At 40.5% G+C, this 27,049-nt stretch overlaps 1 protein-coding gene across 1 annotated transcript; it reads right to left on the bottom strand.

Moving 5' to 3' along the window:
- abcc12 (ATP-binding cassette, sub-family C (CFTR/MRP), member 12) lies at window positions 1-26,599 on the bottom strand. Its single transcript, XM_027032406.2, has 31 exons — window positions 26,427-26,599; window positions 25,999-26,067; window positions 22,392-22,558; window positions 21,522-21,668; window positions 20,433-20,580; window positions 20,028-20,264; window positions 19,465-19,638; window positions 19,105-19,252; window positions 18,306-18,454; window positions 17,700-17,807; window positions 16,745-16,990; window positions 15,083-15,154; window positions 14,271-14,395; window positions 11,335-11,407; window positions 10,998-11,201; window positions 8,726-8,860; window positions 8,543-8,639; window positions 8,390-8,452; window positions 8,173-8,262; window positions 7,890-7,993; window positions 5,919-6,098; window positions 5,374-5,600; window positions 4,561-4,698; window positions 3,160-3,349; window positions 2,876-2,965; window positions 2,371-2,560; window positions 2,039-2,198; window positions 1,745-1,823; window positions 1,548-1,661; window positions 1,296-1,460; window positions 1-1,102 (listed from the first exon to the last, which is right to left on the bottom strand). The coding sequence occupies exons 2-31, from the start codon at window positions 26,053-26,055 to the stop codon at window positions 1,010-1,012; spliced, it is 4,170 nt and encodes a 1,389-aa protein (XP_026888207.2). The 5' UTR covers window positions 26,056-26,067; window positions 26,427-26,599; the 3' UTR covers window positions 1-1,009.
- Between the last annotated feature and the right edge of the window lie 450 nt (window positions 26,600-27,049).

The following is a 27,049-nucleotide window of genomic DNA, read 5'->3' as shown; positions in this document are numbered from 1 at the left end:
TGCAATATGTTTATAATTACTGTGACAGTTCCAAAAACAAACCAAAAAACAAAACAAAGATACATTCACATTCATTGTATAGCAATATATTATGTGTGTCTTTTTGGCATTGCTGCATAGTAAATCTAAGAAAGAAAAAAAAAGAATAATATCTCCAATACATATTACTTTCAGTTTTATGATAACTAAAAGAAAAACTAAAACTCGGTTTATCAGTTATGATGAGCTTAGTTTTTCTGAATCGGTGCAAAAAAAGATATAAACTACTAATGAAGCTAATTAGGAAGTACAGAGAGCATCATGGCTCCCAGTGTAGAGTTCACATACAGCAGGCCTGACGAACCTCACTGTCACATTTTACGGCAGCATTATTGATGTGCTAAATTGTGGGCTGTCCTGAATGGGGCTTTATGGAGCTTTGAATAAAGCATTCAGACACAAGTGCTGTATGATATATGAAATAAAAGAAGAGGTGTAAATCATGTATCTTAAAAATCTTAGAATTGGTCAGCAATAATAAGAATTCTAAAGTGTGTCTATGGTTTGATTGAATGACAACAAAAAAACTCAAATCATGAAAAGTAAATTGATCAGAAAACTGAAACTGGAAACAAGCAATCAGCAACAACCAGTGAATGACCAGTCACTACGGTGACCATCGTGTCCTCCCTCTGGCTTTAGAAATGCCCATTTTTTCACATTTAAAACTTTTAGAATGTGCAACAAAGGTTCCAAACTGATCTCTGATCTGACCTGAAACATTGTGGAAACCAGAAATAGCTGAAAACCCCATTTAAGGTTGATCTTAACGACTTACGTTATACTTGACTTTTAAATCACTTCTTAAATATCTAGAACCATACGTCCCATCTGTAGCACGCATTGTGTCAGGGTCATCAGTCGCGGGCTCCGGGTTCGTGTACTGATGTGCTCCGGAACCTTCCTGGTGCTGCTGATGAGTGGATCACAGAGGGAAAGAGCGTCTATGTGGATCAGTGTGGGGAGTGTTTCAGGAGTTCATGCTATTGGCTGCTGCAAGCAGTGACGCAAACAGAGAGTCTGGTCTCTGCATGAGATGCTGTGGCTGATCAAATTCAATAGCCTGAAACAGAGAGAGAGAAAGAGAGAGAGAGACAGAAAAACATTTGTTGTAATTGTTCATTTAGTAGAAGTACTTAAAAGTTGATTCATTGTACTACTTTAAACCCAGTGCAATGTGTCAGCAGGTGTATACTGTTTGCTTCGATGTATGTGTGTGTGTGTGTGTGTGTGTGTGTGTGTGTGTGTGTTCTCACTTTGCCCTTGTCCATGACGAGAATGCGGTCACACTCAAGCACTGTGTTAATACGGTGGGCTATAGTTAGCATGGTGCAGTGTTGGAAGGCATCCCGGATGGTGTGTTGGATCAGACTGTCCGTCTCTGAGTCTATGGACGCTGTTGCCTCATCCAGCAAAATGATCTACACAGGCACAAAAGCATTGTGTTGAGGGGGATGAGCTGGGGTGGGGGGGCTCGTGCACGGATGTGTGCGTGTGTATGGTCTTACTTTAGAATTTCGGAGCAGCGCTCTGGCCATGCATATGAGCTGCCTCTCTCCCACAGAGAAATTCTCCCCATTTTCCATTACTGGTGCCTCCAGCTTCTCTGGTAACCTAGAGATCTTACAGGAAGACAGACAGAGTGACCGTGTCAGTGGTGTACTGGGTTTGCAGCTGGAGAGCTGAAATCTGAACCATCCCTTACTGTTTCTTTCATGTAGGTTTTCTCCAGGGCTGCCCAGATCTCATTATCAGAATAGTTATTAAATGGGTCAAGGTTATACCTGCATCAAGTGAAACACACACACACACACACACACACACACACACACACACACACACACACACACACACACACACACGCACACACACAAACACACAAATTTATAAGAAGACCTTTTATTTATTTAAAGTATATGGTCTTCTAGCTGTACTGTTAATGCTGTGACATTTCTAACTGTACAGTTTCAGAGATCAAAGTTAAAAGGTGAGAAACTACCTGACCGTGCCGATGAAGAGCACAGGGTCCTGTGGGATGACGGACAGCTGGCTGCGCAGGTCCTGCAGGCCTATCATGCTTGTGTCCATGTTATCGATGAGAATAGTGCCACCTGCTGGCTCCACCAGTCGAAACAGAGCCACACCCAGGGACGACTTCCCTGTCCCCCAAAAAGGTGAGACACTTTAAATGCTCGTCCATATTAAGACGAATATGCAGTTAAATTACTTGGTAAACTGTTGGTTTCTGGATTTTTTTCCACCAATTGTTATCACTGAATCTTAGCCTCTCCTACCCCTTAGCTAAAAGGACCACACCAGCCCGTCCCTCACCTGAGCCAGTGCGACCCACGATGCCCAGTTTCTCTCGTGGCCGGATGGCCAGGTTGAGGTGGTCCAGCACTATGGGTGTGTTCTCTCTGTACCTCATGCTGTAGTCCCTGAAGGTGATGGCGCCCTCTTGTGGCCAGCCTGAGGGGATGCTGATGCCCTGAACCTTTCGTGGTGCCTCAGACACACATTCCTGGGACACAGAAGAGGATATCTTACCTTGATTTTGCTAAAAGAGTGCTGAACTGAACTGAGATGCAGTCACTTTTACAACAACAAAGTGATAAGCATTCAATTGTGCCAGTGTCTCCCATTAAACTCACCAGGTTTTCCATTACAAATGACGAAAAACTGAGTTACTAAACAATGTAGGTTAATTCCTAACTCTGTTATAACAATCAGTGTGACCAGAAAAAGACTCACAAAATTGTATGTGAAATGTAGCCAATGTAGTGTACTGTAAAAGAGATGCTGTTATTGAGAGTAGTGTGGGTGAGAGGTCTCTCACCATAATGTACTCCTGCAATCTCTCCACTGAGGTGAACTTGGCTTCCACTTCTGTAGAGAGCTTCACGACATACTGCAGCATTCCTGTCAACTACAGAGTCACCAGACAGCACAAGCAGAGCAAAGTTAATACACACACTCATAACCAGCACTGTGTATGAGTTTAGCTATCATGTTGCAAATTTGGTTTAAACTTTCTCTGATGTAAGGGTTTGAGGCATTGAGTGTGCCTTACTCAATTTGGGGAGGTGGGATTTCTCTGTGTGGTGTGTCTGTGTGTTTTACCTGTATAGTATATGAGAGGGCCAGGCCCTTGAGTGAGGGGTTGATAGTTTCATTGGAGATGAGTACTACAAACAGTGCCACCATCAGTGAAACAGTGGCAGACAGGAAGTCCAACCAAAATGACAGCCATCGTGTCCCACAGTTAAACAGCAGAAAGTGACTGGAGTTATGGTCACTTCTGTTTTTATACCTGTCAAGCAGACACACACACACACATTCACATACTGTTCTAACACTCTATGTTTTGTATGTGTGTGTGTGTGTGTGTGTGTGGTCTTACTGCTGTATGTACTGCTCTGTGTGTGTGTGTGTGTGTGTGTGTGTGTGTGTGTGTGTGTGTGTGTGTGTGTGTGTGTGTGTGTGTGTGAATGGGCATGTGTGTGTGTGTGTGTCTGTGTGTGAGTGGGCGTGTGTGTGTGTATGTGGGCATGTGTGTGTGTGTGTGTGAGTGGGCATGCATGTGTGTGTGTGAGTGTCTGTGTGTGAGTGGGCGTGTGTGTGTGTATGTGTGAGTGGGCATGTGTGTGTGTGTGAGTGGGCATGCATGTGTGTGTGTGTGTATGTGTGAGTGGGCGTGTGTGTGTGTGTGAGTGTCTGTGTGTGAGTGGGCGTGTATGTGTGTGTATGTGGGCATGTGTGTGTGTGTGTGTGTGTGTGAGTGGGCATGCATGTGTGTGTGTGAGTGTCTGTGTGTGAGTGGGCGTGTGTGTGTGTGTATGTGTGAGTGGGCATGTGTATGTGTGTGAGTGGGCATGTATGTGTGTGTGTGTGTATGTGTGAGTGGGCATGTGTGTGTGTGTGAATGGGCATGCATGTGTGTGTGTGAGTGTCTGTGTGTGAGTGGGCATGTGTGTGTGTGTATGTGTGAGTGGGCATGTGTGTGTGTGTGTGTATGTGTGAGTGGGCATGTGTGTGTGTGTGAGTGGGCATGCATGTGTGTGTGTGAGTGTCTGTGTGTGAGTGGGCGTGTGTGTGTGTGCATGTGTGAGTGGGCATGTGTGTGTGTGTGAGTGGGCATGTATGTGTGTGTGTGTGTGTGTGTGTGTGTGTGTGAATGGGCATGTGTGTGTGTGTGTGTGTCTGTGTGTGAGTGGGCATGTGTGTGTGTGTATGTGGGCATGTGTGTGTGTGTGTGTGTGTGTGAGTGGGCATGCATGTGTGTGTGTGAGTGTCTGTGTGTGAGTGGGCGTGTGTGTGTGTGTGTATGTGTGAGTGGGCATGTGTGTGTGTGTGTATGTGGGCATGTGTGTGTGTGTGTGTGAGTGGGCATGCATGTGTGTGTGTAAGTGTCTGTGTGTGAGTGGGCGGTGTGTGTGTGTGTATGTTTGAGTGGGCGTGTGTGTGTGTGAGTGGGCGTGCATGTGTGTGTGTGAGTGTGTGTCTGCCTGCGTGGAGTCTTACAGCTCTATGTACTGCGCCCTCTTGTCGTATGCGTGGATGGTGCTGAGGCCCTGGATGGTGGAGGTGGTGAGGGAGATCCACGGTGAGCGGCTCACATTCTCCATCCGCTTCATCTCCCGAATGCTCCTCTGGAAGACACTAATCCATAGAGAGCAACATCTCGATAACTCCACACACACACACATACATACATACATACATACATACACACACACACACACACACACACACACACACACACACACACACACACACACACACATACATACACATACACATACACATACACACACACACACACACATACACACACACAGACACCACTGGGAACGCTGCCCCTAATGTCTACAGGGCTCACATACATCCGGAAATGAATGGGGCAGAAGGTACCTGCTCAATGTGTCTGGTTCACCTATGAACTACACCTATAGGAAGGGTATGGCCATTGACTAACACTGCAAGACGTGGCTGGTGATTATATTTCTTAATGCCAAAACGGCATCAAATTACCCACCAGTTGCATGAGCACACAAGACTTGTGCTTCAGACATTTTCAAATTCCAGCAGGTGGCACTATTTAGCCAAAAGGAACCACTTGTTTCAATTAAAATCAAGGAAGGAAATAATGAAATACTCTTACCGGCGAAAAATACTACTTACTCCAGCACTGTTTATGTTCATGTTACATAATGTTCATGTTATGCATCGTTCATGTTACGTAACATAACATTCTTACAGTATGTTCAGACTTTGAGCATTTCATAAGCATGAGGAGGGTCTCCAGTGCGAATGCCATGGGAGGACGGGACTCACTAGAGGATGATGGCAAAGACGACCCCCAGGGTGACCACGCCGACCAGGAGGTAGGGAAAGACTATGCACACAGTCAGGACCGTGGCGGTGACCATCATGCAGAACTGCAGGAAGTTCTCCATGTTGAAGGGCAGCACGGCATCCACCTCGTCCTGGTCCTTGCTGAAGCGGTTCACCATGCGGCCCGTCGGGGTCGTGTCGAAAAAGCTCATGGGGCTGGCCAAGATCTGAGGGGTGGAGACAGAAGGGTAGCCATGGTTACATGACACCCACTGACCAATAGTGTACGTTTACTGAACCAGACAGGTTTCCTAAATTAATAAGTAAAAAATTTGTACAAAAGGTTCATTTATGTTGTTAAAAACAGATCCATTTTGGTGTCTTCTTTTTATCCAAATATGTGAGACATGTGACATAAAAAGGTTAAAGTAAAATGAGATGGAAACAGATACATCTAATTTTCTAAGATCTCAGCCCAGGAGCAGCTAAGAGTCGGACCCGGTGCTTGTGCTAGTCTGGTGCTGGCTGGCAGCTGGGAGTCTCACCTTCCTAAACATGGTGTCGTGGAGCTTGGAGGAGGCGTGCAGAGTGACTTTGGTATAACTGTAGCCCTTGAGGGCACTAAGTACGACCATGACGACCACAACCAGTCCGTACACCATCTGGTAGAACTCCAGGTCTGGGTTTTCCGAGATGTTCCATGTGTGAGATGCGTTTGATGCATTCTATGAGACAGAACGTGAAAGAGACAGAGATAAGAAGTACGCTAAAATTATATATATAGTTTGTTTGTGTTTGTTTTGTCTATTAGTCAAATGCATATTACATGCTTATGTCCACACTACCCATGCTACTCAGTCTGCCCACTGCAGATGAACCTGAAGGAGCTGCATAGATGGGCAGAGATGTTTGTGCAACGTTTCAAAGCTGAACACAACTTTTCAAGAACACACTGTCCCTGCCAAAGCTACTAGATACATGCATCTACACAGCTTTGAATTACTGGGCTTCATGAGAACCACTCATATAAACAGATTAATTCTCAAATCATTCATACAAACAGATTAACTCTTAAATCATTCATACAGATGAATTCTTAAATCACTCCGACAAACGATTTAAGGGCACTCCAGAGCGCTCAACAGTTTTCACATATTTTAACATTCTCACTTGTATAAGTGGACAAGACCTGTCATACTGAGACCTGTCATACTGAAACATGTCTTATCGAGACCTGTCATATGTAGCAGTTCTCCATAAATAACCCTGTCATATGTAGCAGTTCTCCATAAATAAATACTATATGGCCTAATGGACGATGTCTGGTTTTTTTCATTAGCTGTGAGGCAGCAGTGCAAACCTGCTATGATGTTCCTATAGTCTTAGTATTTTTCATTGTACATTTTAGTGACTACGTGTATTTTTCTTGATGTTCCATCATTATTTTGTTGGTCCATAGTATTTGACTCTTCACTCGGATGTGAATCATGTGATCTGAAGGCCTGACACACTGTGAGGTTGCCCCTGACCAAGCTGACCCGACTTTATATCCAGTGACAAAAATGACCTTCTACTGAAATTAATTTAATCCTTTAACAGTTCTTGATGTTGATATGGACAGACATTGTCCATGGCAGTGCCTGACAGTCATCTATCATCTATCATCAACGCCTGACAATCATCTATTATGACACGTATTCACTCACATTGAACTCCTCTTGATGCAGTCATAACACGCCTTACTTTTGGAGAATGCTTTGTTTTTTTATCTGATTTAATATTAAGCCATATCTTATTCATGTATAACAGTACAGACCTCACGTGACTGAGTGAACAGCTCCAATAATGTTTCTTTCCTATTCCTTGACTTTGTCAATTTCACTACTGATGCTACAGTGATATGTTTATCACTATAACATCACATCATTTACTGATCTCTAAAACAGGAAAGTTGCTCTGTAGATGTCCTTTTATGAATGGCGTTTAGCCTGAAAATATCCTCACATTAAAACTGATATTTACTTTAAATCCAGTGCACTTAAGTAGACATTTAAACCAGCAAAAAACAGCCTGTCACACCAGCAATGGGCAATGTTGCCTCTGACCACCAGTGGTTGTCCTGTCTGAAATTCTCCCTGTCTGAGCTTCCTCTCCCTTGCTTGTCACTATTGTTTGCACCTGTCCCTTGTTATCAATTAGCACCACTATATAAGTCCCTCTGTAGGTGTTAAGTCCTGCTGTTTCCTTGTTGATAGAGGCTGTGTGGTTCTCTTGTCTTAGGCTGGCTTCCTGTCCAGGACTATTGCTCAGATTGTTACCTACAAGTTTAGATTATTCCTTTGGTTTTGTATGCCTGGTTGGTTGTCATCACAGTGTTTGACCTAGAGTTGCCACTGGTCTATTCTACTGGATTTGTCTGCTCACGCAGTTTCATTTGGTTCCTCATCTCCTGTTCAGCATTTCCTGTTGGTTATTGAGGTTGAGGTTAGGATCAGGTGTTTAGTTCAGTTCTTTACCCCAGATCCCTGCTGTAGCCAGAAGCTAAGCCACCAGCTGCTGAAGGCAGTGCTTCCCACAAGCAGGATGAAGATCATTATGACCAAAAGCAACAGGATGTAACCTAAAGAGTAACAAAACAGGGACACGGTTTATTGATTACATGGAGTTAAAGAAGTCTTCAAATGTGCAAATAGGATTTGTAGGTTTGCTTTGAAAAATACAGTGCAAAGGAGGTCAGCGTAAGATTATGGTTTACTGTGTAGAAAGCCAATGGCAAGGCAGAAAGTGCCGGAAATCTACCTCCAGCAGCAAGGCAGTACTGATGGTAGGTTCGAAATGTGACAGATCCTTCTTGAGTTGTTTCCTCTGTGACCAGCTGATCCTTGTCCTCTGGAAACAGGCACAATTAAAATAAACAGCATACTCGGGGCAATTCAGAGCTCCATGTACAAACATATTGACAGGATCAAGCCTCCATATTAAGATGTGTCTGACATATAAGTGAGGTCTGTGTCACCTATGGTTTCGTGGGCTTCTTTAGAGTTGTCTGGTTTCACTTTCTCATCAGACATGTCAAAGGCTGGAGAGAGACACAAGCTCATTCTTGTTCTTCATAACATCATTACAGTTCAACCGAAAGTTTTGCATTGTATGATGAATGACCTCTAACCTGGGTTTACAATTCCATTGGCTTTGGAGTCATCCAGGTCCTGTTTACTGGGCTCGCTGAAATCAAGCGGAATTGTCGGGGTGGCCGCATTTTTCTCCTACAAAATAACAGCAGGACAAGCTCATTCCACCTGCATGCAGAAATCAGCATGCTACAGATACAGGAGGAAGCTACTGCTGGTACATTGTTCTGTTCCATCTGGAAGTTGCTGATAAGATGAGCGTATCGGCCTTTCAGTTTCATCAGGGCTCTGTGGGTTCCGGCCTCCTGGATCTCTCCATTCTCCAAGAGCAAGACCTCATCGCAGAATTCCAAGTACTACCGAGAAAGAGGGGTGATGGGGGTCATAGAAGGACATTATGGCAGGATACCAGCCTGGATATTTTTGCTGGAGTTAAACATTAAAAGAAGTCATTATGCTACTTTGACATTGGCTGGATAATAGTTACCATTTTGTTGGGAAAAGCATGACTCAGTAAAAGTCCTTATGAAAGTGTTTACACTGACAGAGCATAGATAGCCCTCCTCTCTGGGTGAAAAGGCCTGGCAGAACAGGAATGATTAACCCTTTGACTCCTAACAGCACTGAGGTGGATTTCTTGATAATGATTAATCTTAGCGATTTACAAACAACCTTAAGGATGTAAGTTTAAGAACACCAGTTTTGAGTTTTGAGGTTGTTTCCCAAAAGCCTTCTTAGTCTAAAAAATTATGAACAACTTTTAATTAGTTCTTTGTTGACTCCGCCTCTAAAACCGAACCCCTGATTTACATAGAAAATATACGTACATTTTCTCAATATTATACCACAAAAGTATTAGGAAATAAATATTATAAATACCAATAACTAGTATTTAAAGTATTTAATTATACTAGTATTTATTAACTAGTATTTAATATATTTAAAATATTGGTATAAAACAACATGAAAAACATTGCACTTGCAATTCCTATTTATCATATATCAAATTCTATAACGTTTAACATTTAACTTTTCCTGCCTCAGTACAGAAGAATGGCAAATCATAGCGCAAACAAAATTTTTTCAAAGACAAACTCACCCAAATGTTGTAACAAAAAAAAAAAAAAAAAACTTTTCCAAAGCTACAGATATGGTGTAGTAAAAGAGGCAAGAACAAGATTTATTTTAATGATTGTTACATTTAATTATTTATCTTTCAAGTGATGGGCACACATAAAAAGGCTTAGTGAAAGAAAAACTTTGCCTTGGAGTCTATATTATGTTTATTAAAAAAACCCAACAACAAACATGGTCACTTTTCCCAAATACGTTTTGATATAAATTTAGGTATTTCTTATTTGCCTTCGTGTTTTCCAGCCTGGTAAAGTCCTCCACTCCACTCTCCTTGTATTTCAAGACAGGAGAGAGTATATGGATTCGGAGTGGATACCTGCTGTCATCCAGTACATATATCCACCCACAAACGCACCGTCCCTTGCCGTCTGACACATTCCAGAACTGGCCCAGATGAAGGAGTCATTACTGCTCCCAGGACACATGCCCATAGTGTCCATAAAGAGGCCTTGGTGGATACATGTGATTTTCATATTCAATGCCGAGATGCTTTTATGCCGGATGGAGTGTGTGGGGGGGATCAGTGTGCCATCCACTGCACCAACAATTCCAGGAATGTTTCCAATCACATGAAAACTTATTTTGATTTCATGCGGTGCATCCTGGTGCATGGAAATGTTCTATATGTTGGTGCATGTCACAGCAGTGCTTTAGTGACAGCATGCACATGTTTGGATACAGCAGGTTTGCTTAGCCCACGGGCATCATAAAAGTCATAACTAACTTAGTAGGATAACTGTTGCAAAGAATACATGTATTAATTTACTACTACTACTACTACTACTACTACTACTACTACACTGGAAAATTCATTTAATTTTAATTGAAATAATTTCATTTAAATAAGTACATCAACAAATAAGCTTCTGTACTTCAGTCAAGTTATATTGTTTGTTTCATGTGAATCAAATGATTTAAAACCTGGATTCAAATAGAACGATACCTATGTATGCTCAGAATTGAACTAAAGACCTTCATAGTGGGAGGTTGTGATTCTAATCCTTGATACATACAGCTAATTCAAGTTAATTTAATGCTAGGAACATATTAACTCCCTAATTCAAGCTAGTAGCTTTGATTTATGTTGACAGTGGATATAGTGTAAACTATGCAATTACATTTTTGAGAATAAATATATATTTTCACAATTGTATCTCTTAAATATGCAGATGTGCTGTTGCTATGCTCAGAACCAGTCCAAGATGTTTTAAAGGAAAATTAGCAATATAAAAACTGCTCTAAAAATCTACATTTCATTAGTTAAATTACTGTACGTTTGAACATATCAGACTTATTTATGAATATAATTTCAAAAACCTGAAAGAGGAGTGAAAACAGTAGGGACTTTATGAGAAATACCTGGAGCTGATGTGTGACCAGGATCACAGACTTTCCCTTCAGTTCATTTTTGATGCACTCCTCAAAAATGTGCTTGCCGACATGGGCGTCGACAGCAGAGAGGGGGTCGTCCAGTAAAAAGATGTCTCTGTTGGAGTAGACCGCCCTTGCTAGACTGACCCTTTGTTTCTGGCCACCAGACAGGTTCAGACCACGCTCTCCAATCTATACACACGTATATACATATACACACAGAGACACATATATAACCATATATAACCAAATATAGTCATTAGATGGTTGTATTAAAAAATGTTTGTTATTACATTCAAAGTAGTGCAATAATTAGATGACAAACCTCTGTCTGGTCACCATAAGGCAGAATAGCCAGATCTGGCTTTAAGCTGCAGGCATGGATTACACTGTCATATCTACAACACAAACACAGATACACACAGAAATGAAGGGACAAAGAATTTTTAAAAATAGCATACAGCAATAAAGGCTTGTTCCTTAAGACCCAGTCATCCTTAAGACAGCTACCTAGTTACACAGAAGGCCAGTCAAGACAAAAGACTGTCTGAAAATTATTAAATGCACTAAAAATTACAGGACAGTAGCATGGAATAATCGTAATTACAGCACTGAATCGTGCACTACCTGAGACAAACCTCAAAGCTGCACATGCCCGCAAACCTAGACAAGGTACCAAATCTTCCTACATGGCTGTCAATTTGTTTGAGTATGAAGCTGTTGGCAAACTCTGGAAACTTGACAGTCTGAAACTTGACATATTGACATTTAACAGACTAACTGCATATGTCAGGAGATGTCAAAAAAGTCGAAAGACAGCTGGCACCTGTCCTGACACGTTTGCTATTGCTAACTTTAGCCATAATACAGCTCTGGAAAAGAGGATGAGATCACTCGAGATCACTCAAATTTTTAATTTTTTTTAAAATTCCCTGTCTCTACATGTATGCCTGTCATTCTGTCCCAGTCTCTGTTGAATATGAACACATTCTACTTAATGATGTAATGATTAGGTGACCTGAAGTCGTCTTTATCACGAGGTGTGAACGACTGGTGGAGAGCATGCCAAGACACATGACAGGTGGGATTGAAAATCGGGGTGATTTCACCAAATACTGATTTATTAACTTTTAAAACATTAGTATTGTGTTGTTTGAATATGAATATTAACTTTTTTTCTCCTCCTTATTTGAGATCTGAAAACCTTTTTGCCATTTTGACCAGTTGCCAATTTCTGCAAATAAATGCTTTTAATGACCATATTTATATTTGGAATTTGGAAGAAAGGTTATCAGCAGTTTATACTTAGTAAAACGCATACCTAGTAGAACATAGTAGAACCGGAGGGACGGATCATTGTGCAGTGGTCTCGTTTGCATGACCATGAGCACAAGTTTAAAGCACAGTTACCCATATCTTGTCATTAAGAAAGCCCTGCCATTCAAAGCACAAAACAATGAGACACAATGAAGATATGAGCGCTTTGGTTTAAACACTAACGGCCTTAATTATTAACACATAGTTATAAGGGTGTACAATACAACAAGTGAGATAATAATCTAGTTTGAAACTATACAGAGGTTTAAAACTTAACTGAAAAACATAAATAAATGAGTGGAGAAACATGATGTGCAGATGATTGCAGAGAAGTGTACTCAATGATAAAAATCAATATCATGGTATATATGAAAACATTGGGCAGGGACAGTTGACCTCGTTTTTGGGTCAAGATGGCAAGATGGCAAAGCTCTACGTGATTTTGAAAGAGGGATTTATCACTGGAGCTTCCGATACAATGGTTGATGAACTGATTTATGTTTCAACAGGAACAGGGACTCTGTGTTTTCTGTCTGTAACACTGCATGACATTGTTCTAGTTGGCAGGGCATTGTTAGTCCAAGCCTCTGTTAGTCTTAGTCTCTGTTAGTCCTAGTCTCTGTTAGTCCGAGCCTCTGTTAGTCCTAGTCTCTGTTAGTCCGAGCCTCTGTTAGTCCTAGACTCTGTTAGTCCTAGTCTCTGTTAGTCCGAGCCTCTGTTAGTCCTAGTCTCTGTTAGTCCGAGCCTCTGTTAGTCCTAGACTCTGTTATTCCTAGTCTCTGTTAGTCCGAGCCTCTGTTAGTCCTAGTCTCTGTTGGTCCTAGTCTCTGTTAGTCTGAGCCTCTTTTAGTCCTAGTCTGTTAGTCCTAGTCTCTGTTAGTCCTAATCTGTTAGTCCCAGTCTATGTTAGTCCTAGTCTCTCTTAGTCCTAGTCTCTGTTAGTCCGAACCTCTGTTAGTGTAAATTGTGTCCTTCACTGTAGCTTGTTTCCCTCTTCTGGCCTTGTGTGTTTTTGCTCTTTCAGTTTACCATGTTCCCTGGGCCTGTTCATGTTGGTAAACTGACCACATTGACCGTGATTAAGACCCTCACTTTGAGTTTGCCCATAATAAATCTTCTCAGCATATGCGTTCACCTCATAAAAGCGCCTTGTTACAACATTGATCTTCATGCATTCACTCTTTATACAAATTTCACAATATGCATATCTGTATTTTTTCCTATTTTTTACGACAAAAAATAGTCCATTAAGTCCATTAAGGAAAAACAATATTAAGAAAGTTGAATTAGAGCTGTACTATAATTAGAGCTATATTGCACAGGCCACCAATCACAACAGACCTCCAGAAAACATTAGTAACCAGATGCTTAATACTAAGCAGAAATTACAGTCATGTTGGCCTGACTTTTCTCCGATTCGAGTATCTCTCTTTGTGTGCGAGAGTGGTGTCCTTGCACAAGCAGGTCTCCTTGCACATGAGAATGAGTTCAACAATCACATGATCATTTTTCTTGTTCGTGAATTTTGACTTTTGCTACCATACAAGTTTAAAGTAGTAGCATTTAAGACATGGGAAAGCTGAATAGAGCTTTGAAGGAACAGATCACCTCAGCTATTCAACAAATCTTTCCAAAACACAATAATACACTGACATGATAAAAGAAAAGGTGGAAAGCACATAAGCACATACCGAGTGGTTCTCAAACTGGCAGAAAGCTCTGTTTATAATCTAAACCGCGATAAGGTATTTCCTGGTAAAATCAACATCACATGTAAATCAACATCACATCCAACTCAATTCTGAATACTGTTGTAAATATTTCTAAGTATTTCTGACTTAAGTGAAACACACTTTGTGCGTTTATGCATATCAATATTTGTGCACGTGTGTGTGTGTGTGTGTGTATTTGTATTTATGTGTGTTTGACCACCGTGGGCAGTACCTGTTTTGGTCAAAGGGTTCTCCCATTAGAATGTTGTCTTGCACTGTTCCATGGAAGATCCAAGCCTGCTGGGAAACGTAGGCGAACGTTCCATTTGCTGACACTGTCCCACTTTGAAGGTGCATCTACCAAAAAAAAATTTACTTTGAAAATGAACACATGAACTTTGTAGATAACTGTATACACATTTACAGGTTGGATGTTTAATTACTCATTTATATGTAAAATGTTTTATAATTTTATAAGATGATTAAATCCTGATGAGAGGATAAGTAGAGGAATCTTGATTTATATAGTATTTATAGAATTCTTGTAACAAAATTTATATAGTATTTATACAGTACTTATATAGTAACAAAATCTTGGTGCTTTACATGCAAAGGTTTAAAAGAAAATAGCAAAGTTCATAATCAACCTAGTACTTTACTAGATGGTTTGAAATAAGAAATCAAATAATTAAAGTAAAATAAACGAAACAATATCATATATACAGGCCAGCATTAAAAAACAAGTTTTCAATCAGTGTAAGTTTTAGTTTGCACAGAAAACGTACTCAATTAATGAATAAAATCATTCATTGTCATAATCAGCTATGCAAAACATCATGCCTACGGCAACTCAAAAAGGCCAAAACAAGGTTGAAACCATTCTGACATCAGCCTTAAGAAAGAGTAAGAGGTAAGAAGAAAAAAGAGAAAAGCTAAAGTTATTGGAAAAAAGGTCATCTCCAAGTTTCTTTGTTTTTATATGACATATAATATTTTTATATATAACTTATAAACCTAGGTTTCCAAGTGCAAACTACAACGTGCCTGTTCAAGTATACTTGAGATCAGTGATGTTTTCCCACTTCCCACATTGCCACAAACTCCAAGCAGGTTTCCCTGGGGAAAAAAAAAAGAAGAGAAAACGCTGATTAAAACAAAACCATCCCCACTGAAGCTTAGCCCAGGCCCCTTGTCCTTATAATGTCCAGTGTTTAAACAGAGACCGTGCCCACAGTCTAGGACTGCATGATATATCCTTTCAGTATCGTCATCGCAACCTTTTTTTTTTTTTTTTTTGCAATGACTTGCAATGTCACTTAAGGCAAATCTACGAGAGTTTGTTGCTAGTTTTTGCGAGTGACAAGCAATTTCGGCAGTGAACCATCCAAACATTTTTATCAAAAACTAAAGTGTCCCTCCCCCACTAGTCACTGACCACAGTCTGAAAATTAGCAATTTGTTTGCAAAAAGAAACTCAACATTAGATGTATGGTATTATTTTGGCTAAGGAAAGGATGATGTTGACCAAAACAGGTAATTTGTCGACAGTGTTCTGCAGTTGTAGGCACAGCACGATGCAACATGAGTAATTTGCCTGACCATTTAAATCGGCAACACAGCACGATGCAACATGAGTAATTTGCCTGACCATTTAAATCGGCAACACAGCACGATGCAACATGAGTAATTTGCTTGACCATTTAAATCGGCAGCACAAAGCTCTGCAAAGCCATATCTGGATGCTATCCCAAGCAAAAAACTCTTCCGAAATAGGTTCCAAACAACAGAGAAATAACTGAATAACTTTTCACCTCATGGTACCTGTTAACTCGTTAACAAAGAGTGTTTAAAAACCATGATACGGTCGTTTGATAAGTAATACCATCCCGCACGTATTTTCCTCTAGTGGCCATCTCAGAGTTGTACAAGAAATGCAGGGTAGAAGTTGCAACAGAGCCGTCGCAAGTGCACTACTATACAGCTCCAACAAACCCCTACATAAGTCTGACCGTCCACTTCATTAACGAGGATTTCCAACTGAAAAGTCGCTGTTTGCGATCATGGATTTCTCTGTATCACAAGAGGCTGGTGTAGCGCTGCCCGTTTATTTGTATAGTTTTGTTTTAATAGTCTTTACTGCTTTAAAGATAGTTTCATTCTTAATTAAAAATGTTAAAATACCCATTTTGACGCTCATGTTAATTCCCTAATGTGATATTTAAGCTTCATTTTTAACCAGGAGTACGAAGCTGTAATCTCTTGTATACCTTCTACTCACCGCCCAGCTTCATTTACAGATGAGCCCCTTATTTAGGGTAAGAAACATGCATTATTAATATCAAGACATATTGGATCATTGACTTCTGGTTAAATCTGATGAAAATCTCAGTGTTTTTTAAAATATTGAGGATATATCGCAGGAGAAATATTGCAATGTCATTTTTTTTTTTTCAATATTGTGCGGTCCTACCTCAGACTGTTCAAAGGTGCACCACATTCCAGTCAGCCATGTACTGAATATTTCCCTTCTAAACAATATACTGAATGCATATATATAAGAGCCCTCAGCTTGGAACAAATACAGTGAAAACCCCAGTGCTGATTTAACACCTGCAGTGTTCATATAAGGCCAGATATACACTAGTAAATGTTGCATGTGAATTCAGTACTGCATTCAGTGTAAAATCCCCAGTGAAAGATGTGTACCTTGGGCAGAGTGAACGTTAGGTCCCTGAGCGTGGTTTGGACGGCCGATTCGTGGATGCCATTTTGAGCGACTTTCACAGGCTCTGCCTTCTTGTTCTTCCCCCTAAAGTCCCTGTTTCCCGGTGAAACCAGGGTGGAGGTGCCCGGAACACCCCAGCAGAACGAAGCTCTGTTCATAACTAATGCAGCACCCAGGTCTTTGTTCTGGATCAGGTAGGGGTCAGGGTTCTTTATCATGAGGAGACGCTACAAGAGCACGAGAGAAGAAAAACTGATATAATTTAACAGTTAGCCAGGTTGGCAGTGTCAGATATAATGACCCACCACTGAAGGGACATTTTCTCTTCTTGTGTAAAGTTTGTCAGTTATATATGATAGCGGATCCATAGTCGATGGCATTGGCTTTTATAAATGTCTACAACACCTATAAATCAAACCTAAATGTTTGTTCAGAAAGGAGCTGTTTGAACTAGCTAATTTACCTATGCCAATAAAGAGGAAAAGTTTACTTATGAACTATCAAATATAAATGACAAATTCATATTTACTTGTATTTACTATGTTTTGCATGTACTTACTACAGACATCAGTTTAGCTTTTATAGGACATTCTCATTACACATGACCTTGTAAAATTGCAAGTGACATGCAAGATTTACAGGGCACTAAGAGTTAGAATTAGCATTATGTGCATAGCAACTAGTGTAATTTTCAGTTCACATGTCACCCTTATGTCACTTGTAAAATGTTTCTTTTATAGTTATCTTTAGGGCACAGGAACAAAGTCCATGTTTATACGCTCTACTACATGTACCAAGGTAGGTTCTGACAATACAGTAGGACTCAACCTGGCTATGGTGGATTTGATGAACAGACATTTACCATGTTAGACCAAGAGAGACCAAAAAAGTAAAGAAAGAGGGCTAAAAAAAGAGACGAGTGGAATAGGGGCAAACCTTCAGCCGTGTTAAGGCAACTTTAGCTTCAGCCAGGGCTTTTACTGAGAACGGCAGGAGACCCATAGACATCCGCATTGAGTTAAACACAGCAATGATGGTGTATGCCTACAGAGTCAAAAACAGAGGTCTATATGTAGTACAATATATATAGTAGTGTGCAAGATCTATCTATCTATCTATCTATCTATCTATCTATCTATCTATCTATCTATCTATCTATCTATCTATCTATCTATCTATCTATCTATCTATCTATCTATCTATCTATCTATCTATCTATCTATCTATCTATCTATAAAGTAAATGTCAAAGAAAGGTTTACAATAAACAAAGCAATGGATTACCTGGGCCCATACAACAACACAGAAAACATGTGCTAAGCAATCTTCCCTGTACTCAGTTTTTGCCACATTGCAATGCTGCTACAGCTCTGACTATGTTTGTGTTTGATGTTTAGGAGCAGTCTGAAAGTGTGGCAACCCACTACTCCTAATGAAAAAGTATTGCATCACACAAGCGCTATTCCAGGACTGGTCATGCATTGTTTAGGAAGGCTTTCATAAGTCATGATGCAGAAAACAGCACAGAACTACACCCACTCACCACAGACGGCTCCAGAGGGAGTCGGAGGGCAGTATGGGCGATGAAGGTGAAGATGGTGGCCAGAGTGGGAACTATCGCCGTCAAAGACGAGTTCACACTCTGAACATATCCTGCTTTCTCCAAAAGTGACTTCTCACTTTTCCTAATGTCTAAAAAGAGAGATGGGGGGGGTGGGGGTATAATTTCTTTGTTTGTACCGTGTGCATTCATAGTTCATATGCATCTGATTTTATCCTACACAGAAAGTGCTGGAAGGGAGATTTCCAGATTAAATCTATTTCATGATCCACAACTGCATGTGCTGGGCTGGGAGCTCATTCTGGAACAGCACTCATACTGTCAGATGCTTCAGAAATATTAATAGATTCAGATGTTGCACTATGTAAAGACAAAGGTGGTCTGTGTGAACACAAGCACATGACATGAGATCTTATGAGATCTTACTCCATTAATGCAAAGTGTGAGATGTGTAAGATGCAGTCTGACAGTTTACACTACAGACAAATGTTTAACTGCATCCTTCAGTAATGGCAAAGAGGAATAGTGACATTGTCTTTAACTCTGCATATCCTACACATATGGGTATAAATATATATTCACAATTTGACTAATCTAATTCATGGCACATACAAGTCATTCATTTGATGTGCTGAGAACAGTTGTTCCAGATACAACTGCACTCTATTAGTTATTAGTTAATATAAATTAAGCAATCATTACTCACTGAATATAAAGTGTAAATAATTAAGCTGTGTAAATTAGCATTGTTGATTAACATGTCTATAACATAAATGGATACCTGTAATTTTCTTCTCAAAAGACTCCTCCCATGCGTACATCTTAATGAGTTTGATGCAGGTCAGAACCTCGTTCATGGTACGAACACGCTTGTCTGTCACTGAGACAGCACGCCTACGCAGTATGTTGATTAACCTGGCAATGAAGAACTACAGCAACACACACACCCGCACACACACACGCACACACACACAAATAAGTTTCCAGCAAAAAAGGGAAGAAAAAAACCCACTTTCAAAATCTTCATATTGTAACAATCATGAAAAATACAAGTGAAAATATTATACACATATACTAATAGTTTGAGTGCACCCCTATATTGTTCCATCAGCAGATGATACACGAGAGCTTACCAGCTCACCTGTACGGGTATAAAGACCAGGTAGGTGAGGACTCCTAGGAGTGCTGTGTAGCCCAGGATGTAGCAGGCGTAAGTAATACACACGATCAGGAGCACAGGAATACAGAGCAGAAACGTACCAAAGATCACCGCCTCAAACATGCGGTAGCTGTCACTCGTTAACACGTTGATCATCTGACGAAGAGAAGGATGCAAAAGATGGAATTAAACATAGTAACATGTAGTGACATTTAAGTGTCATAAAGTAACATATATTGACATATAAGTGTCAACAATCGACTAAACTGCAACTTTGTCATTTGAGTTCTGTTGGATTCATGTTCTACAGCACTAAACAGAGAGTTCATGCTTCTACTACTTTGTTTTAAAATGCTTTATTAAGGTTTTGTGGAGGCAATGTGATTACTATACTATTACAAATAAGAGCCAAAAGAACAACAAAAATAATCCCAAATAATAATCCTTTCTTTCAAAGAGGCTAAAGAGCAGAACTAGAAAGGTCTGACATAACACCTCCACATAAGCCAATCATTTAGTCAATCAAGCAATTGATTATGGGCTACCTCTCCCACGGTGACGCTGCCGAACGTGCGAAGGGATATGATCTTGTGGAAGGCGAGCATGCTGAATGCCGATTTCAATCGGATAGCTGTGCGCATGTTCATGGCCCACATGAGTGAGGCGAAGAAGGCCTTGGAGAACTCCGAGACGAACAGCGCCGCACACAGTCCCACGCCGTGCACGAGTGTGGATGCCTCGGGCTGATCCGCGTATTTCAGGATCTCATACATCACGATGGACTGGAGGAAACAAAGATGGAGGTTGCAGAGACAGGCGTTGGGAAGACACGAGCAGTTTGCAAGTTTGCTGTTAGGCGTAGCACAGATGTTTGGTTTTCACTCTGAGCGGGAAGCCCTGGTCTTAAATTGTGGTTGCAAGAAGCACTGCACAGAGGAAACGGGGCATACCGGCCCAATGAACACGCCGAATGTGAACAGGACGGAGACAAAGAAAGACACAATCATGCGCGTCCTCTGGAAACGCATCACAACTGAGACAAGAGAGGCTTTCTCTGTGCCAACACGTTCCACCTCCTCATCCCACAGCCTCTGCAACCTACACACACACACACACACCACACACACACACACACACACACACACACACACACACACACACACACACACCACACACGTACGCACGCATTACACACACACACACACACACCACACACACACACACACACACACCACACACACACACACACACACACACACACACACACACACACACACACCACACACGTACGCACGCATTACACACACACACACACACACACACACACACACACACACACACACACATACACGCACACACACACACACACCACACACACCACACACACACACACACACACCACACACACACACACACACACACACACACACACACACACACACACCACACACGTACGCACGCATTACACACACACACACACACACCACACATGTACGCATGCATTACACACACACACACACACACACACACACACACACATACATGCGCACACACACACACACACACACACACACACACACACACACACACACATACACACACACACACACCACACACGTACGCACGCATTACACACACACACACACACACACACCACACACGTACGCATGCATTACACACACACACACACACACACACACACCACACACGTACGCATGCATTACACACACACACACACACACACACACACACACTTTTAATCATACAGAACAATTATACATGCCAATATATACTAGATTAATATAATAATACAGTTATGTAAAGTGGTTTAAATGAAAAGACAACCTGTACTTTTTTATATTTTATATTGTTCACCTAATTTAGTAGGACAGTTTTTACCTAACTGTACAAGTTACACAAATCACCTTCTTAGCGCTACCATAACTTTGCCTAATCATTCTGTTTTGTGCCATGCCTTTCTACCCTATTCCTCCAAGTGAGACCATTCTAGCCTCCACGTGGCATTTCACGCAATCTACCTCTCCCCATTCATGTGAGCTCCATCGCGGGGAGACAGGCTGAGAGAATTTCTGTCCAGATTGTTCCTGAACAGTTTCCACATCATGGGGGTCATCCATGTGAACGTGGCGAAGGAGAAGAACCCTGCGTCGTCAATGGGGCTGGACCTGCAAAGGGGATGTAGGTAATACAACGACGAGGCTTAGGTCCAGACAAACACTAGCCAATGGGCCAAATTCATAGTTCATGTTGCCAGATTTCTCCATTCATAAGTGCGGATTGCCTTATTGTTTGTGTGATATATGGTGCTATTGCATGTTGTCCTCATTTGCATAGGTGATTAGCAATTCATAATAGAACACTGATTTAGCTTTAACATGAATGCATCATTTACATGTCTATTTTGATTTGTTTTCACAATGAGCACCGGCAAATTTTTGCTGTTGACACCTGTTCTCTATTTACCACCACGGTGACTTTATAAACAGGAACTAAACATTGTGGCATACAATTTGCTTGGCATAGTGTGGCTACCTTCATTTATTGTGGCCCAGTCACGCTTACATTCCTTACAGCCCAAAACACAGTAAACTGCTTTATGAGGACGAATTTGAAGAAAATGACTTGACTCCTTGGGGTAGTTTTACTTTATTTGTGTATGTGGGTCTTTTTTTTATTGCAACCCATAAAGCTTAATTAGAAACAGGTACCATAAAAAAGCAAAGGGAAAGTGTTCTCCAGGTTTTATAGAGCATGAATCAGCAAACCATGGCCTGGTTCAGTTCTCAAGAAGATGGAAGTAATGCTCTGTTCATGGAACCCCTGATGATCTACTCACTCACAAAGTTGGAACATGGCATGATATCTAAGAGTGTGGATATGTTCCTTACCTGGAGCTGAAACGGACAGGAATCAGGGTCTTCATGCTGGTCTTGTACTTGCTCTCATGTTTGAGGGGAGGTTCTGTTTCCCTGTAGTCTGGAACCGCTGAGCCCTCAGGAAAAGAGTTCATGGTCACAGATGACCCCTTCCAGTGACGATAACTCTCCCTCTGTCTCTGTAGAAGGACAACAGAAGGTTAACTGAGTAAGGTAAGAGGAGAGAGGAGTGGAGAAGAGAGGAGAAGAGAACTCTAAGTTATCACTGTCCACTCCAGCTAGCCTACAGGTTTTACCCAAAAAACACGGCCCATCCCCCAACCCCTCCACTCCCTTCAACCAAATTATCTCTTCAGCGACTCCAGCATCATCAGTGACCCTGTCCTTCGTCACCCTGGCAACACAGAGCAAAGTAAGTCCAGTTAGCCTCATTATACTACTGACAACAAGTTACAGAACACTGTCTCGTGAATATCACTACATGGAGATAATATGGTCCAAATGTTCCAGTTCAGTGGTATTGTTTATGAAATAATAGAAACAAACTGAAAAACCTTCCTGCAGCTGAATACAGATTAAAAAAAACAAACATTATTGTATTGGAAAATAAAGAACAAAGATGTAGGCTTGCTTATCGTCTCTAGGGCTCTCAAATCAAATGAACTGGTTCGCAACCTAGGGATTCTAATGGACTCTGATCTCAGTTTTAGCAGTCATGTCAAAGCAATTGCTTAGTTGGCATTGGTATCATCTCAAAAATATTACCAAAGAGACTTCTTGTCAAAATAGGACTTTAAGACTCATGCATGCTTTTTATTTTCAGCAAGACTGATCTACTTACCTTCCTTATCTTCCTAAAGAGACAGTCAGACAAATTCAGCTTGTTCAAAACACAGATAACAGAGTTCTTATTAGAGCCAAAAGAATGGAACACATCTGGCTCGCAGTATGTTACAGAATTGAATTTAAGGGACTATTCGTCATTTATAAATCACTAAATGGTTCAGGGCCTATGCATCTATCTGACATCCTCAACGCTGTCCTAACGGCCTCTTATATCACTAGGAGCTCATTAGTTAAACATGCTAGGTCAACATTAAGGTCAGCACTAAGAACGGAGAAGTAGAATTTAGCTTTTATGTAGATGGAATTAACACAGAACCTCAACCTCACAACATCTTCAAATCGAGACTGAAAACATATTTGATCTATTCAGTCTAACTTTGCCGTCTCAAACTCCTATTGAAAGAATGCTCTGTGAAACCAAAATAGAGCTTCTTTGTTTAAAGGTTTGGTGAAAACCTAACACACTCTAGCCCATGCCATTATATATGTTAGCATGAGTACATCGTCCTACTGTCCACTATGTAAACATTCCAAATCCTTTACTCCAAGATAAACACAATCCTTAGATCCCTAGTGAAGACTATCCATGCACACATGTGTACTGGTGAGTTGAATAAGTTAGGGAAGCACTCTAATTGTTGGGTATAGGTAATCTCATTAACCAAAAACCATTTAGGGTCATTTTATGATAGTGATTGTATATATTATTTATTCATTTCCAATAAGATGATTAGCTAGCTAGCTAGTTACATTGTGTGACGCTATGGAAATGATAGTTACATTGTGTCATAACTATGGAAACAATGCAGTCAGTATCTGATCAGCTTTAATGGATACATTCACATTATTATAAATGTTACAACTGAAAGTCTTAAAATATTTTGTAAATCTTTTTAGCATATTTATTAGTAGTTCTACTTTGTAGTACCAAGTGGATGGCTGTGAATGGCTCACTTGGATACTTTCTGAACAGTTGTGTACAGGCTGAGTTGTTTATTGTTGTTGATTTGAATGAGTTGCATTTGCACTGGATTGCCCTACTACTGTCTCTGAAGTACATCATCCCCTCCACACTGCTTATTTCAATGATCAGCTCATTCTAACAATGCGCCTTTAACCTTCAGTGACCGATCATCCTGCACACCAGAATGGACATTATGGACAATGTGAAGGAGTATATTGAATTTTGATAATCACCAGAAGTAATACTTTATTCTTTGAGAGGTATTTTAGATTTCTTTCCCTTCATAACTGTGGGGGCTTTGGGTTGGTATTTTTATTTTTATTTTTTTGTTTGGCACAATAAAACCAATCCAGGTTGTTTTTGTATTATTTGTGATTTTAGATATTCTTGCTACTATTATTTTTCACAAATATAATAGCTATTAGACATCAACAATAAGACTTCATTATTAGACATCACTAATATTTTTACTGTTCTACAAAGACCTATTGATATATTGTATGAATTGTGTTCTAGTAAATTTGATTAAATTTATTAAGCTGATATCAGATCATTACGTTAGATATTAGTTAATTACACTCAAATCAAATACACAGCTATCAAATTTACAAGCAAATTGTCCTGAGTCTTCCTTGGGGTGAAAAGGGTATATTTTGTGTCAGCTAGTCTCTTTAGATTTGTTCTCTATATTTAGCTTTACCCTGTGCTTGTATTAGTTAGGAGAATGCGGTTACCAGTGCTCTCCAGCATAAGATCTGCATCTGATAATTACTGTCACTGAAAGCAAGAGTTAATGTGTTTTTCAGACAAGGAGACTGAATGTTGGACAATTTTTAAATATAATTTTAAATAAATAAACGTAAAAACTGTTTAGTATCCCATGAACAACAGAGCCCACTTTTTTATGCTAAGTCATTGATCAGTTAAACAACATTTAATTCTCTATACTAAAGTGTACTATGGACCCAGTGTAAACAATCTAACTGTGAAAGTTATTTCCAGTTTCATACATAGCCTGTGTAACAGTCCGAACACTGGATTCAACCGTGAGCTTTCTATAAAAATGTGTTGCACAGACTCTGGCCTTAAACAAAATAGCCAAACAGACAAACTGGAAACAGACTATACATTTCATATAAACGGTCATGCACCTTTTAAACCAATAGCTCTCGATCTATAACTCTCTCATGCACAACAATCAGCAACTTTCATGCCTGCAAAACTGCGGCACGGAAATCTGAAAGTCCTGTCGATTCCCTCCGTACTCATGCAGAAGAGCTGGTTTTCCAGCCCCGTACCACTAGCTCGTCTCAGTATTGCAAATGCTGCCCCGCGCTAAGATTTCTTGTGGAAACACAAGACTTGGCAGCCTTGAATCAGAATCCAACCACAGAGATTTTCACCACAGATAAGATTAGTGAGGGGTCCTTCTCACACTGTGATGTCATGTCATATGAGGTGACGCATAAATTGTTGCTGAACAGTTTGTCCAGGCTTGAACAGATAGTCCTCTAATTTTCCTTCGCAGTAAGCTTATAGAAGTTCTATTACCAACACACATAAATGACCGGACAGCAGGCAGGTCTTCTGTCACCCACTTCCAAAATGTCCTAAGACCCCCTCCCACCAAAGTAAGACAAGAGGTCATAGTACAGAGATTCAACATACTTCAGAAAATTCCCAACCTTTAACAGTGATGGACAGTTTAAGGGAAAGACTAAAAAAGGAGCAATAAATGGATGGAGAGGTGGAAAAGGATGCATGAAGAGAGAAGAAAGATGGAAGGAAGACAGGCCCTGGTTCACCTACAAAAGATATTCCTTCCACGTTAGCTTTCTCTGTGGAATGTCGCGACAAGCCCTTCATTTTAATTGGTTTCTGTAGGATAAAAACAGTGTATCACATAAGAAAATAAATATAACATTTATACTTGTTACCAATATTAAACAATGTTTTAGTACAAATTAAAAACAAATTATTAGAAGCTGTAAAAAAATTAATACAGTTTAAATCAGAGAAATAGAATAAGTGTTGGACAATTTAAATAAATGAACTTCCAGCTATGTAAACCTAATATAAGGCTTTGTCAGATCACAATGTGAAACGCTATTGCACATAGAAGCATCTTCTCATCTTCTACATATCCATCAATAGCTTGGGGAAAAAAAACAAAAAAAAACAAACTGACATTATCTAAATGTCTTAATACATTGTACAGGGAGAAATCAGAGAACTACCTGTGGAAGTCTCAAGCAGGGCAGAGAAGGGTTCGGTGCTGTAGCCAGATCGATCCTGAAAGCTTTTATTCTCTTGCAGTGATGTGCTTCACAGTCTCCGTACCTGAATTACATCACAAACTTTACAAGTCTCAAAGGTCAATTAGAGCAGAGGTCTCTCTCAGAGCCCAGTGGCCCTGTCCTTGTGTATATCTATTCTAACTGCCCACCCCATCAGCCCCCATGCCCCTCGCTCAGACACAAGGACAACACTGTTATCTGTCATTTAAAGATATTGATGAGTCCAAAAATGTGTTGAGCCTTGAGAATTTGGTTCTTTTGTGTGTTCTGAGGATTTCTGGAGGGAAATTGGAGCACAGGTGGGGCAGGGGCTTCCTTACTTGGTTTGTTTGCATTGTTTTCACATGCTCATAGTGACAAAAGAATTTCCTGGCCTGGCCTAATCTCACTTGGCAGAGGATTAGTTCAAAATATATTTAAAAGGAAGCTGAGACTGAGTGAAAGGCAAATGTTTGTGGCAGGCTTTTTTAACAGCTAGCATAATGTTGTTATGTAACTATGTAACTATCATAACCATGTGATCAAGTTTTAATGTGGCACATCTTGTGCTGCAAACAGCCAAA

This window comes from Electrophorus electricus, chromosome 21, assembly GCF_013358815.1.
Source record: "Electrophorus electricus isolate fEleEle1 chromosome 21, fEleEle1.pri, whole genome shotgun sequence".
Classification (NCBI taxonomy): Eukaryota; Metazoa; Chordata; class Actinopteri; order Gymnotiformes; family Gymnotidae; genus Electrophorus; species Electrophorus electricus.
The sequence above is the reverse complement of the archived record's forward strand: the minus strand, read 5'-3'. Positions and strand labels throughout refer to the sequence as shown.